Source organism: Odocoileus virginianus, chromosome 9 (assembly GCF_023699985.2).
Source record: "Odocoileus virginianus isolate 20LAN1187 ecotype Illinois chromosome 9, Ovbor_1.2, whole genome shotgun sequence".
In the NCBI taxonomy this organism is placed as follows: domain Eukaryota; kingdom Metazoa; phylum Chordata; class Mammalia; order Artiodactyla; family Cervidae; genus Odocoileus; species Odocoileus virginianus.
Genome location: NC_069682.1, coordinates 9,700,604 through 9,718,871, shown reverse-complemented (window position 1 = coordinate 9,718,871; position 18,268 = coordinate 9,700,604). Strand labels below are relative to the sequence as shown.

At 49.4% G+C, this 18,268-nt stretch overlaps 1 protein-coding gene across 2 annotated transcripts in view; it reads left to right on the top strand.

Moving 5' to 3' along the window:
• The first annotated feature begins 611 nt into the window (after positions 1 to 611).
• Positions 612 to 18,268, top strand: part of IL2RA (interleukin 2 receptor subunit alpha) — a 50,919-nt gene continuing 33,262 nt past the window's right edge. The window contains exon 1 of one of the 2 annotated variants that reach the window (XM_070471933.1): positions 612 to 1,093. In XM_070471933.1, coding sequence (XP_070328034.1) covers positions 1,030 to 1,093 — 64 coding nt within the window. In that variant the 5' untranslated portion in view covers positions 612 to 1,029. The remainder of the gene's footprint in view (positions 1,094 to 18,268) is intronic. The other variant, XM_070471932.1, reaches the window with a different exon arrangement.

Here is an 18,268-nt window from a genome sequence, read left to right as displayed (position 1 = left end):
CTTCCTTTTGTCAATATTTTTGCTTACTTGCTTATATTTTTTAAATTTTATTTTACTATAAATACATGATGACATGAATTTCTAGAGGGCAAAACATAGTCAACTATTCTGTGAAAATCAGAAGATAGCTCTGATCATTAAATAGGAAAGCAAGATTCAATTTTCTGGGGAAAAAAAAAAAAAGTCCAACGTTGAAAACCAAAATCCACTTTTGAGAAAAACACACCTGGTGGCAAAATATCTTATAAAATGACAACTCATATTCAGGACCCAGGGCATCATGGTGAGAGAATTACAGCTAGTGCTGATTGTAAGTCTTGGGAGAGCATTCAGGAGTTCTGAGCATGGGACAGCCTGCTGCTTCCTCTTCAATTATCTGAGTATTGGAGACCCCACCCGGAGACCCAGTGGACTTCTTAAAGGGCTCTGTGGTCAGACAGCTTTAGGAAATTCCCATCTAGGGCCAAGACTGCTTGGCATGAACTTGCCCCCCTCCATCTCAAGTGGCACCTGCCAACTCCCTGGGGAGCTATGAGTCCGGGACCTCAGTTTCACGGTGACATCAGCTTATGAAACTCTAGATGAGACCACTGCCAAGAAGCGCTTGCTCACCCTGCTTTAACGGTAGTGGGAATCTCCCTGTCCTTTTCAGGGGTAAGCCGAAGAAAGGATTCATAAACGAACCCCAATCCTTCTCACCAACCCCAGCCCACACCTCCCAGCAACTGAACTTGAGAAAGAAAAAAAAAAAACCTGGTTAAAACCACTTCCTATATTTGAGACTAGAGAAGAGAGTGGTACGCACAATTTCCTGGCTGAACAACCCAGGCTAATACTTATACAGAGCAAGCATTGACTGCCCTAGAGGTTGACAGACCAGCAAGGATGACAACCTGAGCGGACTCACCCTTCATTCCCCAGCCTCCTGGTGTGATGCCAACAAGAGGCTGAAAGGAAACCCGGCATTCAGCAGAGCAGCACTTTCTCTTCCCGGCCCCTGCGTCGGCAGTGGTCCCAGGGGCCAGGAGGATGGAGCCAAGCTTGCTGATGTGGAGGTTCTTCGTATTCATCATGGTACCTGGCTGTGTGACAGGTAAGGGGTCGCTGGTGACTTTGGAGTCCTGAGAAGGCTAAGGATGTAGACTCTTCCCAATCACATAATCCGAGGGGCATCTAAGTGGAAAGTACAGGGAGGGGACGGGATCCTGGGTTCTGCCCCTGTGTCCATGGCCCACCGGGGCCCCATTCTTTGCCTCTATCATCACCGACTTATAAAGACAACTCGGAATGGGGAGTTCTTGTCACTCAAGGTCTTTGACAGCTGATTCTGGGAAGAACATAGTGGTATGATATTTGACTGTTAACCGGCTACTAATGAGCAGATTCCTCAAGAGATTTTATTTTCCAATAAATTTAGTTTTCCACTGCATCCACTGGCTGTAAGGATAATACTAAAAATCTGCTAGAAATCTCTCTATGACCAGGCGAATGTGCCTCAGATGTCAGTGACTCATATATGAAGCACTGGGATCATTTGGGATCTCAGAAAAGTTAACCTTCAAGGATGTGTACTTTATGTTTTACTGCCTAGGGAAATGATACCTAGGAAGCCGCTTATATGTGCAACTTTATAGAAATTTTTTTAAAAAAATATAAGCATATCACTTTGAGAACATTAATTCTTCTTGTCTTCTTATATGTCTACATGCATGTATATATGTGTGTGTGTGTGTACATATATGAAAGTTTTGCATTTCATTCATCCTTTCAGAAGGATATTGTCAGTTTCTGGTTGGCTTTTTTTTTTTAAGAAATAAGAAACCACCAATTTCAGCCTCAAACCTCCTTCCTAATAGCACGTGAATTTTCTAATAATGTCCTCCCTTGCTTATGCAGGAAAACATATCAGGATCTATAATTTCATATCCTTCATTTCTAGACAGATAATAATGCTAAGTGTCCACAGAAAGATGTGTTAAGAAGTGAGACACAATGATGCATACGGGGTCTTTTTGGCCTGTTGAGGGGAAGTGATCAGTCTCTGGGCTATGAACTGACACAGGGGTAGGATCTTCTTTAAAGTGAAAAGTGGGCATGACTTTAGGAAGACTTATAATGTGACTTCTGTCTCCGCCGGGTCTTTGCACAGTGAGAGGCAGGCCAAGGGAACAGAGAAGTCTTTACAGTTGACTGGCCTCATCTCTGGGGAGCACATTTCGAGTAAGTGCGTGCTACTGCCAGGAGTTGGTGACTTATCTGAGGATGAGATTGGCCTGATAGCAGTGCTCTTTCATACACTCACATCTTCAAAAATCTATCCAATGCCTCTTGTTTCCCTTTTCAACAGCATAGGAAATACAAATGTGAACAAAACGTAGCCTCACCTTAAAAGGGGTATTACCTGGTGAGGGAAAGAGAGTTATGACAGCAATATGGGTGGGATGGGATAAGAGCTACGGGAGCAGGGGGCTATATGGGAAGGCTTCACAAAGGCGGCAGCACAAGGAGCCCTGAGAGGTCAGTAAATTTCCCTCCACGGAGATTCCAGACAGAGAGGACCACACGCGCAGAGACGGGGCAGAGCTCCAGGAAAAGCCCCCAGCCTCGGGTGGAGATATGGGGCTACCGGGGGTTAAAACTGGATGACCCCAAGTTGAGGATTTTAAATTTCATTTGGGAGTCAATCAAAGACCATGAGAAAGTAAAATTTACCATTTATAGGGTACCTTACGGGGGAGCGCTTCCCAGGTGGAGCAGTGGTAAAGAATCAATCTGTCAATGCAGGAGACATGAGAGACGATGAGTTCGGTCCCTGGGTCGGAAAGATCCCCAGAGGAGGAAATGGCAACCCACTCCAGAATTCTTGTCTGGAGAATCTCATGGACAGAGGAGCCTGGCGGGCTACAGTCCATGGGGTCCCAAAGAATTGGACCCAGCTGAGCGACTGAGCACAAAGTACGTTGTATAGGCCAGACACATGTCTTCCTTCCTCCTTCATAGTCCCTCTGCAAAGTGGATGTCACCAACCCCCTGAGACGAAGAAGACCCCTAGACTAGAGGCCACGAGGCAGTGACACAGCCGGGACTCAGACCCGATTCTTTCCGCTGAGTGCTCTTTCTGCTCACTGTGGACAGGGCCCAAGCTCTCTGGAGGTGACTCCATAGAGAAAGGAGGTGGGCAGACAGCGCATGAAATGGCCTTTTCCAGAGACCAGTAAGGACTAAGAGAATGACAAGGGCTGTATTTCTGGGATCCACACGTGGCTTAGGAACCTCTCCAGGGTCAGAAATAATCTCCTCTCAGACTTTTTCCTCCCAGAGGAGCCCAGTCTTAAAATAAACAAATCTTATTCCTAGGAAGGGAGAGGTCACTAACAAAATCAATCAGACTGTCAACAGAAGCAATTTCTAGCTGATTCATAAGGCTGATTTTCATTCTGAAAATTTCCAAAGCCACCATTTAAAACTGTGAGGGCTGATGGGGAGTGTGTTGGTCAACGTGGGCGTTTTTAGTCTCTGTATTACTGGGTCCTGGGATGTGGTTGAAAAGAGAATTCTCCTGATGTTGCCAACAGGCACGTTATTGATGGTGCCTTTCTCAGCATTGTGGAAATTCTGAGACTTTATCTGTGCCTTCATCATCTTTCTTTCATTCTAGGAATTCTGTGATCAAATCTGCATGCCCTAGACTCAAAAACACACACACAGTGCGGAAACCCATGAAGATGATATTTTCGTCTAATTATCCCTTCTTGTAAAGATGACTGCCCACACTGGAATTTCCATCTTCACATTTGTCATTAAAACACAAACGCTTAACCCTTCACATTCAATCATTCAGTTTCTCTAGATCCCAAAGTGTTATTACCATATGTTCCTATGCTTTAGAGCAGTTAGTGTGTATAGATAGATAGATCATAACCCTGTGTGTGTGTGTGTGTGTGTGTGTGTGTGTATACATAGATATAGATATAGATACATATAGATATATATGGATTTGGTAAACTTAGGGAGTACCTCATAAAACAGTTGCTAGTTTCTTTAAAAACAGCATTTCTGAAATAGGCAGTGCTGTTTATCAGCTGTGCATCTGCTCCTTTTGAGATCGGAGAGCATTGAGGCACCAGAAAGAGCTGGCTTCGCTGACAGTCAGCTGCTATAAAGAATGGCTGATGGGCAAAGAGAAGAGTTCTTAGTTTCTTTGAGCAAAGCCTTGAGTGGTCTAGAGGCACCTGTATCACCTCTTGCTGAGGTCATTCTCATCAGAGCGATAGTCACCCTCAAGTCAGGCTAGCCCTCAACCCCAGCCCTCACTCATTCCCTGCCCCCCTCACCACCTGATGACCAGTAGAAACCTGAATAAGAAACAGGAGTTCCTTTGGGAAGTGGGGCCATATCCCTCGAGGTCAGGGCAGAGAAATGTTAGGAGGAAGCTGAATTTTGCGGAGGGGTGAAGGGCGTGATTTAGGGGCAAATTGCTGGATCTCCGTGGGCCTCAGTTTCTCTGTAAAATGAGAAGGTTGATGGGGCTGATCCTGAGGCTGCCTTCTGGTTCTCTTGCTGTATGTCAAGAATTCTGAACAGGAAATAAAATAAGCTCTGTCAAAAGGCCTTTGCAAGCTGGGGTACTTTCAGATGAAAAAGTTTCCAAACCTAAGACATATACAGCAGGGTCCGGGTTGAGAGGCCTTCGGAGGCCCAAGTGCCAAGGCTGACGTGTCATCACGGTTATTTCCAGCCTCTGGGAGGTTCCGCCCTGCACTCAGGCCAGGACCACGGCTTCAGGGAGGGTGACGGCTGTAACACCGCTCCCTGCCGGGGAGGCTTCTGCTATTTGCTCTTGGGGCCTTTTTGCCCTCAGTTGATCTCCTTGCTTCTCGTAGGGGAGGGCTTACGTGAGTGGAAACCTATTTCTCTTCTCTTCATCCCAGGCCATTCCCTGGGAGGAGAGGAAAGAGGATCTTCATTCAGTCAATTGCTTCAAAAAGCTATAAGCCCTGCATTCTTGAAAGCGGTTAAATTGAGGCTTTCTAAACTTCGGGGGAGACTCGAGGGGCACGTGCACTAGCCAGGAAGACAGTCAGGGAAGAATTTTTGTTCTTCTCTGCTCCACTCCAGTCTCTGTTTCTGTTAATACTGATTTTTATTTATGTATTCAGCTGCACCGGGTCTTAGTTGCCGCACGTGGGCTCTTTGATCTGTGCTGAGGCCTGTGGCGTCTTTAGTTGTGGCCTGTGAAGTCTTAGCTGCAGCATGTGAGATGGTTACCTGCGGCACGTGGGAGCTTAGTCCCTGACCTGGGAGGGAACCTGGGCCCCCAGTGTGGGGAGCATGCAGTCGTAGCTACTGGGCTACCAGGGAAGTCCCTCCAATCCCTGTTTTTTAACTTCCCCTCTGAGAAAATGAACGTATGCATATGTGATGACATTCGTATTTTTCTCAAGTAAGGGCACCCAACTGCGTACCCATGGGTCCTTGGCCTTCTGAGCGACTCTTGGCTTTCGTTCCTCGTCTGCTCCCTGCCCCAGACTTTGGGTGGCAGCGAGAAACAGAGAAGGAAGGAGACTTGAGTAGGAAGTGAGTGGAGGCTTGGGGGGCAGGTTGGCACTGAGGAGGCAAAACCTGGGCCGGGGGTTTACTCATATCTGGTGAGCGTCCAGGAGCTCAACAGTCAGAGCAAAGGGCCCCTCCACCCTTCCTCCCCAGAGAGGCCTGGACGCCCTTCCTCGAGAGGTATCTGAGCAGAGCCTAGAAGGACATTGGTCAAGTGGTGTGAGGAGCCGGGCAGGGCGGGCTGGAGGGATGACCTCTGAGCACTTTGGACTCAGGACCTAGGATTCCTGTCTCCAGGCTAACAGCGTGCGTCACTGCAGCCCAGCCGTGCCCTCTGAAGTTACAGTGTTAGCTGCTCAGTCGTGTCTGACTCTATGTGACCCCGGGGACTGCAGTCCACCAGGCTCCTCTGTCCATGGGATTCTCCAGGCAAAAACACTGGAGTGGGTTGCCATGCCCTCCTCCAGGGGATCTTCCTGACTCAGGGATCAAACCCGCATTTCCTGCATTTCAGGTGGACTCTTTCACCATCTGAGCTACCAGAAAAGCCCCTGAAGCCACAGGGGGTTCCTAAACTTCCTGCCACCCTCCTGTCTGTTGCTCTTCATCCAGGCATGTATCAGGGGAGGAAAGATTGGAGGCCACTAATGAGCACCCTCATCTGCCTCTTTTGCTACCTCTTCTAGTAATTTCTTCAGGAAGTTCTCCTTAGGTGCAGTCAGCTGCTGTCCAAAGCATTATCTGGAGCGGGTGCAGGTGGGTGGGGAGGTGGTGGTGGGAAACAGCCCAGAGATGACCTTACCACATAAAGGTGGACATCATTTATTACTCCTATACACATCCTGAAACTCCCAACAGGAAGAACAATGTGATAGAAACACTCTATCTAGCTCCATCTTTCTTGAGTAGTGTGTCCTTGAGCAAATTTGGTGAGTGCTGCTATTTGCTTCCTTAGAAAAACTTTCTTATGCACAAAATTTTGGGAGTAATATTTGGGGTTATAACCTCCCTGTCAACCAGGGTCTCCAGGTAAGACCTCTGGTCAGGTTCTTTAGTATCTGAATAACCATACTCTGAGCACAGAAAATGAGACACAGGAAGTTACCCTCACTAGTAAGGGAAATGTAGCTGGCTTGGCAAAAGTAACCTAAGACCTGGGTGCCTAGACAAGATTGGAAGAAAAGGGTGCCAAGGAAAAACCAAAGACACCAGGCAAGCAAGAGAAGTGGAAATCTAGGACTAGAATCCAGGCCTCTCAAATTCCAGTACTATATTCCCCATATGTCTTCACATCAACTCTCAGTGACATCCATCCATCCACTTTCCATCCATCCATCCATCCTTCCTTCAATCCAGCCATCCATCCATCATCCATCTTTCCCTCCTTCCTTCCTTCCATCCATCCATCTCTCCATTCATCCATCTTTCCTTTCTTTCATCTACCTAGCCATCATCCATCCATCCATCAATCTATCCTTGCATTAGGATTACTGAAATGGAAAAGGTCTTTGCTCTCAAACTGCTCCTGGCCTAAGACTGGAGATAAAGCATCTGCTGAGCAACTCCCGCCTTGAGAACTTGCCAAGGGAGGCAGCAGTATTTGCCAATGACTCAACAGCCATCACTGAATCCCCTCTTTCCCCAGGCTTTCAAATAAGTCACCCATTTTGGGGAAAATAATACTAGAATCATCTCTGGGTCTTTTAGGTATTTTCCGGTCTAAGATTACCCAGGAATTTTCCGGCTTTTGACTTGTTTGGAGCTTACTCTGGGATTCGCTTCCATCAGTGAAAAAACATGAATACAACTGGGAAATGTATTTAGAGCAGTGGTTTCTGGCACGAATTGCACATTAAGTGTGCATCTGGGAAACTGTCACAAATGATGTCCAAGTCCCACCCAAGACCAGTTAGGTCAGACTCTCTGGGGATTAGAACTGGAACTAAGGCTATTATCATTTTTAAGCTTCTCAAATGATTCAAGATGCAGTTAGGATTGAAATCCACAGAACAGTGATTCCATGGTTGGTCCGAGTCCACTGTTTCATTCCTATTCACTGGGAATAGATGCCCTAGCATAGTACTTCCCAAAGTTCAATGTATTACAGATCACCTGTAGTACTGGTGAGGCAGGGGGCTTGTTGTGAGACAGGTTCTGATTCAGGATATCTGGGGTGAGGAAGGAGATTCTGGTTCAAACAAGCTCCTCCCTGAGATCCGAGTGCCTGGTGCCTGAACCCCATTTTGAGTAGCAAGGCCGTCACAGGAGAGAAGAAACAGGTGCTGTGTCCACCCCACACAGAACGTGCAGCTAAAATGGGAAAAGCACTCTGGGAAAGACACGAGATTGAACATCTCAGTGTGGAAGGTGGCAGAGTTGAAGACACCATGGCATCCAGAGGTGCTTCCCGGGGCGTTCAGAAAGCTTTCTTGGAGAGGGTGGCTCTGAGTTTGCGCTCGTGAATCTCAGGAGCTGGCTGAGGGGCGGTGTCTCCGAACGAGGTGGCTAAAGATGCACGCGTGAGTCATGCTCCTTGAGCAACAAACTGAAAACGGAGGCGCTCGTGAGGGCAAAGAGACAAATGCCCCACGTGTCAAATATCTCCTACTCCATGTTGGTTGCTTGTTGAACAAAATGAAGCTCAAACGCCTAGCGATCCTGTAAAAACTGTACTCCTGCTCTGACAAGAGCATCTGGGTTCTCTCCCTCTCACTGTGATCCTCTAGTAACACACATCGTTGGGGTCTGGAGTCTGCACTCCTACAACGGGCCACCGAGTCAGCATCACTAGGACCTCATGACACCTCTGGGTAATAGTCAAGAAGCCCGGGGTCTTATTTCCCCACATTCAAATTTTGCCCCGACCTCTGTCTGGCCGGGGCTTCCATCCCAACTGCCCAAGTAACTGCCTGCCCCTAACCCATCCTGTCTACCTGGCTTTCCATCAGCCACGGTGCCTGCAGCACCCAGGCCAGGGCCAGGGACCCAGGGGGATTTCAGGCAGCAGAAACTCTAAGGCACCAATGTGTGGATGCCCTGGGCGGGGGTGACCAGAAGGCCACTGAGAATGAGCAGGGTGGCCGGCGCAGGCCAGTGGAGTCAGGCCTCCGCCTACCCCCTTCCCCACCCCCAACTCCAGATACAACGAAAGGGCCAGGTGGATCAGGAGACTAGGAAGTGTGAAATGCTTCTTTCCGCAGAGAAGAAGAAAGAGAAGCAGGTTTTTAAAGAACACAAAGTCAGTGCTAAGGAGGTGATGGGTCCCTTTACCCTAAAGAGCATGGCAAGCTCAATGGACTCCAGGAGGCCCTCGGGAGAGAGAGAGATGAGGAAGGCGGGCGAGGCTGTGAGCTGCAAAACGGCTGGCTGGTTGGGGCAGGCCCCGCACAAACCCGGATCCCAGCATCCACTTTTCCCTTTGAGGCTTATTTTGCCTTCAGCCTTGTGCCAGGAAACACTTTTGAAGGCTGCTGCACTACAAAGGCTTGTGGAATCTTAATTCCCCAAACAGGGACTGAACCTGGGTCCAGGCAGTAAAACACCAAGTTCTAACCCCTGACCCCCAGGAAAGTCCCCAAGAAATGTTTGAAACACGAATGATAACGAGAAGAGCTCATATTGACAGCTCTCTCAGAGGCACTACGTGAAAACATGGTGGTGCCTCTGTTACTCCTCAAAATCAGGTCCACCTTGTTTTCAACCCCCTTTTGTATCAAGTAAACTGAGGCTCACAGAGGTGAATCAGTTATCACATGGAATACAACTGGGAGTGGGGGGGTGCCAGATGGGAGCCAGGCTGGATCCATGTAGGGCCTGAATTCTTGATGATTCTCGTAAACTGCTGTTAATAAAGAAGATTATTTTCACCTTTTGAAAGTCTGCTCTGAGTAGGCCCCACTGCCCCTGTGGTTGTCGATAAATGAAAAGCCTGTTCCGACCGCATCCAACACCAGACGCCCAGTAACTGCCTGCCATCTGCTCGAGGGGCTGACCTTTCCAGGCCTGCAGAGTCCCTGAGTTTAAATTCTCTAAATCCTGCTCTCCCCCTCCTCCTACCCGCCAAACAGCAGCTCGGGGTGTCTTTCCTGCATTTGACTGGGCTTCAAAGAAAGCACTCGAGTCAAGCCACGTCTGCCCCAGCCGCCCACGAAGCAAGGAAATTCTGAGCACCTTCAGGCATGAGTCAACACCACCATGTTCAGGAATCTCTGCCCACAGAATCACCCACTCTTCTGTTTGGGCCCAAAATAGATACCTCCTTCAGCAGCCTCCCTGCTTTCTGTAGCCTCAGCAGTAAGAAAACAAAGGTGAGGGTAGGTGTGCGTCCAAGGCATGATGGAGGGAATTCGCTCTGCTGTGACGTTCTCTGGAGTGAAAACACTACCCCTGAGCCAAGCACAGGAGAGGTGTGGCAGGGGGAAGGGGGACGCAGGAGGGTGGCTGGGGACGGCCATTTCTTTGTTCATTCATTCACTTGGCGAACATTTATTAAGCAAATACTATGTGTCAGATATAGGGTCAGGAGATGGGTGCAACCCAGCCCTGGGTCTCCAGGGAGAAAAACATATCACACAGATAATGCCAACCTAGCTGAGTCTCAGAATGCAAATACAAAGAAAGAGTGGATGGCCACACAGACAGGCATTTGTTCTTATGCAAGCCCCTGGACATTGTCACTCAAGAAGTGCCTCACTGTCCTAACACCTGGGACAGAAACAAGGGCTGAAAGCATTGCTCTGTCATTACTAATTACTGAAGCTATTGAAATCAAACACCATGGATTTTAAATTTAGAACAGCATAGTCAGAAAATGTGCAGAAGCTTTCCTTTGCTCAAGAAACTCCCTGACCAAGAAAAAAGGAACATTTTTGGTGGGAGCAGTTATATTCCTAAAAGGAGAAACAGATGGCTCCCACAGCCCATGGGTGTTGTAGAAACACCAGTAACACATGAAGCTGACAGGCGGCACCTCCTCATCAGTGTGTGAGCCACTCCCCAATTTCAAACACCCAGGAAAGACCCGCCTCCCCAAGACAGGCATGAAGGGAACCCAGTCAGTCTGGTCATGCTAGGTACTTATAAGAAACAGTGTTTTTTTAAACTATATATGTATATATATGTATACATATATATATACACACATACACATATATACATATTAGGTTCGTAAAAAAGTTTGTGTTTTTGTCTAACATCTTTCAGAAAAACCTGAATGAATTTTTTGGCCAACCTGATATACACAGGTTGTATACACATGCTGTGAATGTATACACTTGCTATATATAGCGTACCTGTGTATGCACATACATGTATGTACTATGGATATAGACGTATATGTGTGTGTTTATGTACATATACGTGTCTATATATATATATGTTCGTTTAGTTGCTAAGTTGTGACTGACTCTTTTGCAACCCCATGGACTGTAGTTCCCCAGGCTCTTCTGTCCATGGAATTCTCCTGGCAGGAGTCCTGGAGTGGGTTGCTATTTTCTTCTCCAGGGGATCTTCCTGACTCAGGGATTAACCCCATATCTCCTGCATTGGCAGGCGGAGTCTTTACCACCAAGCCACCTGGGGAAGCCCATATGTATACATACATATACACAAATATACATATATACACTCTGTGCATATACATATATGTATATACACATGATATAGACACATACATATATGTGTGTGTGCAGATATATATACATATATTCAATGTGTACTTATATTTGTGTATAACTATAATACACATAGTTTAATGAAATGAAGTTGGAGTGAATTGGTCCCCAAGTGAGTGAATTGGTCTATCTCCTCAGAGAAAGACTGTGACACAGTTAAAGGGCAGAGGAGCCGTTTTTACAAGTTTTGCTTGAAATCCCCGCGGCCTGGGCTGACGTCAGCCTCTTCCTGCCCAGGGCCCTGTGAGTTTCCCGGGAGTTTCGGGGAGGCTGGGCTGCGGGCGCCCGTCCTGGCTGCGGCAGGCTGGCGGCTTCCCCAGCGGGTGAAACCAGTAGCGCCTGCAGACCCAGCTGAGTGTGGTATCTGTTTCCGGCCCCTGCGGTAGTGACACCTCTGCTCAGCGTCTGATTTAGAATAAAAGGATCTTCTTGAAGAGAAAACTCCTTATTTCAAGTGGAAAGCAAAACAAACAACTACCAAAAAAGTTACAAACCCCAACACCTTTTAACGATATGATACGAGGGCAGTTTCCGCTGACATCCTGCTGACACCCAGGAGAGTGCGGGGGACCGCAAAGGGTGAGCGTTTTCGGCTCAGATGTGCTAACAGGCCCTTTATTTCACTTTTGACTTTCAACGCCTTTCACTCGCCAGGCCATCAAGTTTCACTTTCCCTCTCCCAGGGCTTCCTGTCTCACTCCTCTAGCCCGAGTTTGCAGTGGGCTCCTGCGGAGGGACTCCCACCCTCCTGCTCCTCCTATTCCTCCTGGGAAAGGAGCTGTGGGCCCACCAGGCACCCGGCTGTGCCTTCTACACCTGTGATCTTACCAAAGTCTCACAACAACCCTGTGAGTCAGGTACCACTGGGATCATTCCCATTTTACAGAGGAGGAAACTGAAGTTGTTAGGCAGTCATTCACACACCCCAGAGAGTGACGGAGCCAGGCTCCCTGCTCCATCCTTGTACAGAGGAAGAAGGCGGTTAACCGGTCTCATCAATTCCCCTGGGCTTCCTAGGGAAGTTTTCTGTCTCTTATTTTAAGTCACTCTTTGATCCACTCCCAAATTAATTCCTCTGAAATCAACTTTCGCAATGCCTCTTCCCTGATCAAAGACCTCATGTTGTTCCCCCGCCGCCTGTGGGGCATGAGTCCTCTGCCCGGCATCTCATATTTTTTCTGACCTGGTCCACCTGAACGTCCTCTGCACATCGGCGCCCCCGCAGCTCCAGCCACTCCAGCCGGCAGGGCTCCTGTTCTGCAAACATAGCTTCCTCACCTCTGATTTCAAAGCTTGGCACCTAGGGACACCTCCCCTTTTATAATCTACCACATCTCATCTGCCTACTTGGAATTCTTCCCAACCACATCTGGGGAGAGTAGAAAGGGCTCAGGAACTTGGGATTCCACAGGGCTTGGATTCAGAACCCGGCTTGAACTTGTGTAACCCTGTTTTCCTGTAAAACCATCACTGGGTACCATTCTCTGCCAGCACTAGCAGGGTAGGGACAGCTGATGGACGGGTGTGGCGAGCGCAGGTGGTCCGGGAAGGCAGAGGCATGCCCAACCCCAGAGGAAAGGGGCAAGGAGGCTTCCCAGAGCAAAGTGACAAGGAGGGGTCCTGCAGGACAGGCAGAAGGCAGGAAGGGGAAAGTGAAGTCTTGAGCAAGTTAATGACAGAGGACACAGCATGGTCCTCCAGGTTGGGGAGCACCCGCGGGGCGGAGCTGTGAGCTGGTCGTGGAGCCGGGCCAAGTGCAGGGGCATGGACGGTAGCTGGGGAGGAGCCGGCGCCACAGAGCGGCTGCGGGGATGGGGGCCATCTGGGCTTCAGGGCATCAGCCCTGTTATCTGTGTGTATGACTGTTGGCAGGTGGCACAGGGGAAGGTGTGCAGCCCCCGAGGGTGCCGAGTGACCTGGGGGAGAGCTGGGGGTGGGCCGGTCCTTCAAGCCTCCAGCGGCCTCAGCTGCAGTGGGACAAGGCAGCCTGCCTAAGGTAAACAGCATACAGGAGGTGCTCAGTAAGCATCGCTTGCTGGGCCTGAAATCTGCACGGCTGAGAGCCAGAGCACCTCTCCACGGGGCTTTCCCACAGGCTTCCCAAGTTTAGTACAACCAGTGCTGGGCGCCCCCACCCCCCCAGGCCTGCTCGTCCTCTGTTATCTCCAGTTTTAATGAAAGATGCCACCATCACCACCTCCAGCTGCCCAGGGAACCTGCCTGGAATCCCGGCTCCTTTCGCTTCGCTGGCCCCACACGCCTTACAAAGGCCCAGTCCCTGGGGGGTCCAGTCTGAACCATCTCAGCATATTAGTACCCACTCTCCACTCTCCAAGCTCCAGCCCCCCAAACCCCAGCCCGAGGTGCTTGAGACAGCCTTCCTGCCTCACAGGACACACGGGGGACAGGGCAGAAGGAGGCCAGAGGCTACCGTGGCCACAGGGGCAGGAAGTAGCTGAGACACGGGGAGGAAAGGTGGGCACACGCGATCACGGGCACTTCCGCTTGAGGTTGCAGATCCTGGCCTCCTGGAACTGGCAGTGTGACTCTGGGCAGGACCCTGACACTTCCAGCTCATTGCATTGTGTATAACACGGAGCTGGTAGGGACGGCCATCCAGTAATTAATCACTGAAATGATTCTTATTTACAGCTGTATCAATAACAATAGCATTCTGTATATCTCAGTTTATTCTATATTCAATGTCTTGCTTATAATAATGGACTATAAAATAGTCATCATATTAATTGTCATGAATGTTCATAACAGCCTACTACAGAGGTGGCTGTGGGGACCAGGGAGAGCCAGCTGTGTGCCTGGATCAGTGGCCAGCACACAGTGACTGCCACGTCTTGGACAGAGCGGGCGCTTTCTCTGTGCATCCAAGGAGATGACAGAGAGGCTCTCTAAGTCCCTTTCAGTCCTGACATCCTGTGGCTAATAAACACCCCAGAGCAGGGTGAAACGCCATCCCTTCCACCCTGTGCTGATCGAGCCGTTCAGGCTCCCCGCCAGCCAGCCCACTCCCCTACTGCGTCCCGTCCGTTCACCAGCGGGACTGCAGGCATCGCTCACACCAGGGGAGGAACTCTGTGTAGTTCGTGCTACAACGACTACATCCTTGACGGCTCCCGTCTGTTCTTTTCAGCACAAAGCAATCCCCCATGAATCATGGTAAACAGGTCCTAGTTCCCATGGCCTTGGAAAATGCTGCCACCTTGGATTTAAATTCAATAAGAGGAAGCCCAACATGAAAACCCCTTACAGATTCATCCCCTGTGGTCAAAGCTCCTAAGGCGGGTGTCCCTTGAAAGGAACAGTGCTCACCTATGCTTTGATCAGAGACCACAATTGCGAGTGCTACCTACGAATTTAGGGAAGGCAGGAATGGCATGGATTTTTAGATATTTTTATTTATCTATTTGGCTGTACTGGGTCTTAGTTGCAGCGTGCAAACTCTTAGTTGTGACTTGTGGGAACCACCTCCCTGCCCAGGGATTAAACCCAGACCCTCGGCACTGGCAGTTTGGAGTCTTAGCCACTGGACCGGGAAGTCCCTAGAGCTGATACTTTCAAAGGTGCTCTGGGGAACTTGGCTCAGACAGTGAAGAACCTGCCTCCCAATGCAGGAGATGCAGGTTCGATCCCTGGGATGGGAAGATCCCCTGGAGAAGGGAACTGGCAACCCATGCCAGTATTCTTGCCTGGAAAATTCCATGGACAGAGGAATTTTGTGGGCTACAGTCCATGGCGTCACAGAGAGTCAGAGTGACTAACACTTTCACTTCACTTTCTGGGTATCTTGGAGCCTGTTTCTTCAGTGCTAGCCTAGCGGGGGGCAGCCCAGGCTGAGCCCACAGAGTAAACTCATCAAAAGCCTTTCAGTTGAGGCTGCCTTTCTGAGGCCAGTTCCTGGAGTACTGGAGTGGGCTCCAGGCCTCGTTTACGCGACAATCTTCAAAACCTCCTCCCGACCCTGTGCGGCCACCCCCATCATCAGCTCACTCGGGCACAGCCTCATCCCCCCTCTTCTCTGTGGGGCCTCGCCTACTGATGTGTGGATTTGGGGAACACATTCAGGCTGCTATTGGTCTACACTGAACCCATCTTAGGCCAATCACAGTAGACAAGCAGATCAGGGCTGCCTCCAAAGCACCAAGAACCTCGGAACCCAAACCAGGACCTCACCTCCAGCTGGCCTGTGGCCTCCATTTCCGTAGTGGGGTTGACGTTCTCCATGGAAAGGCTGGTCGCCATCCAAGATGCACAATGATGTCTTCGTCCAAGCAGGCTGTCCTAGCAGAATACCATGGCCTGGGGGCCTTAGAACAGCACGGCTCACCCCTCACTTTATTCCTAGGGGCTGATAACTGAGACGGGGGGCCGGCGTGATGGGGCTTGGGGGAAGGCTATGGTTTCCCCCCAGAGGACTTCTCGTGTCTCTCCTAGGGGACCCAGACCCACCTCTGAGGTTCCAACCTCACGGCCTCAAATCACCCAGTGCCCCACCTCCTGACACCATTGCACCAGGCAGGAAGGTTTCTTCATATGAATGTGAATCCAAACACTTGTTTGAAACTGAATGTATTCTTGAGAGCAGGCAGGAAGAAGCATGCCCAGAGTGATGGGTATGGGAGGTACCCCGGGAGTACCCCGGGAGGTGGGAATGGCTACTGGCAAACCTGACCCTCATCTTCCCAGGACACATGGATTTGGGGCTCCTGGCACACTCGGGGCCCATATTGGCATGGCCGGACCCCGCACGACACCTGAACGGGGTGTGGGTTCTGACGAGTGACTCTTCCTTCGAGATGCCTCCATGTTCTCCTGTGACTTTCTTCTGTTTTCTTCTGTCCTGTGTTTCCCTTTGGGTCTTGAGTTTCTACCCGGCATTGCACCTATGCACCTGGCATTCTTTAGAATAGTGGAAACTCTGTGGCTAGGGAGTTGGAAATCTCCACGACTCCCCGGTCTAAATTCTCTGAAGGCTCCCCTTGGGGAAGATGGCAGGTGGGATTCACCAACGTAGCACATTTCTGCTGAAACCATTATTTCGTCCCAAGAAACAGGTTTCAAAGTTTGAAGGAAAACTGATTTTCGATTTCAGAGAAAGAACATGGGTATATTTCTACACACCTTGTTTTTCTTATCTGACAACATTTTAATTTTCATCGGGTTGACATTCTGCGGTAAATGTGTGGTTAACTCTTTCACACACAGAAGCTTGTTATCAGCTAAACCTCCCAGGGACAAAACCACCACCCTCAACAATTCATTCGCAGGAGCATTGGAGACCCCCAAATGTGATGGCTTTGACTTAGGGACAGGAATGCTGCTGGTTCTCAGTCTTCTTTCTTCACTTTTAACATAAAGAGAAAATAACTCTTTTCCCACCCATCCCCCCGTTTTTCTTGGTAACAAGTGTTGATTAAGGCAGAATATGTTCTCATTCTTGAGTTGTGGAAACTCTGACTCTTAGGTCTGAGAGGCCCAGCCGGGTCTCAGAAACTGTGGGTCAGATATAGAACTCACGAGTGAAGGATGCTCAGTACCATAGAACAAGCCCAGCTGCACTGAGTCCCCTCCACCCCCAAAGAGCACACAGCACCCCCTCTTATTCCCACCTGGGGAGTCAGGCAACCTTTTCTTTGATGCCGTTAACCTGCCTTAACCCCACTCCCACCCCCAGCCCACAGCCCGGAGACCCTAAACTTGGTTTTGCCACGTTTCCCTCAGCATGTGGGGGATTCCCAGGCAGTGCAGTGGTAAAGAATTGTCCACCTGCAATGCAGGAGACAATAAGAGACGCAGATTCAATCCCTGAGTCAGGAAGATCCCCTGGAGAAGGAAATGGCAACCCGCTCCAGTATTTCTTGCCTGGAGAATCCCATGGACAGAGGAGCCTGATGGGCTACAGTCCATGGGGTTGCAAAGAGTTGGACATGATTGAGTGACTGAGCGTGCATGCCTCGGCACTTAGGCTGAGTGAAGATGGATCTGTGTTGACTGAATGAGTTAAAGGACCACATTATCGATGTGATTGCTAACACACTCAAGCATTCATTCAGGGCCTATCACTGCCTGCATTGAGGAAATAGTTTAAATAAACAGTAGGTGACATGGACGGCCAACAGCAACCAGAAATAACCAGAAGTTTTGAAACTCGACAGTGGTAAGTCAGTGGGCAGTGATCAGGAAGCTGACCGTACTTTACTAGATGTGAAGGCCATTGTGAATGCAGGTGAGAGGAAGGAAACAGATCCAGAATTCCCACAAATAGTTCTTAGAAGAGAAGATCAAAAGAATCTCCATTTCCTTGTTCTGACACAACAAAGCTTTAAGTTATTAACATTTTAGATATTTTTTTCCAGCGCACAAAGCTTACATATCTTATCATTTGGTCCTAAAAACAACCCTGCTCCAGAGATAATAATAGCAACATCAAGACCTGGGGGGCAGATATTGAAATCTTCCGCTTACATTAATTCCATGGATGCATCTCTGTCGTTCACACTCTTGCCATTCACTCTCCAGAAAACATTCCCCTAAAAGTCCCCAGGTGGCACTAGTGGTAAAGAACACACCTGCCAACGCAGGAGACATAAGAGAAGTGGGTTTGATCCCTGGGTTGGGAAGATCCCCTGGAGAAGGCATGGCAACCCACTCCAGTATTCTTACCTGGAGAATCCCAGGGACAGAGGAGCCTGGCTATAGTCCACGGGGTCGCAGAGAGTCAAACATGACTGAAGAAACTTAGCACACACGCACAGTCCCCTGAGCCTGACATCCTCTCTGCCAGGTGAACCACTGTTCATCCTCCAAACACAGTAAAGCTGAGACCAGCCTTCCTCCTGACCTGACTCACAGGCTGGGAAGGCTTCCCCATCAGGGACACCACGCCAGGAGACCCAGAGGACGGATCAGCCTGGCAAAGGCAGTGACCTGGAGGGCCTGGAGCGCCAAGAAACCCCTAAGGTCACACGCTCCTTAATGGTGCTGAGGAATCTGCCAACTGTGGTTTGACTGGCAGACTTGATTCCTGA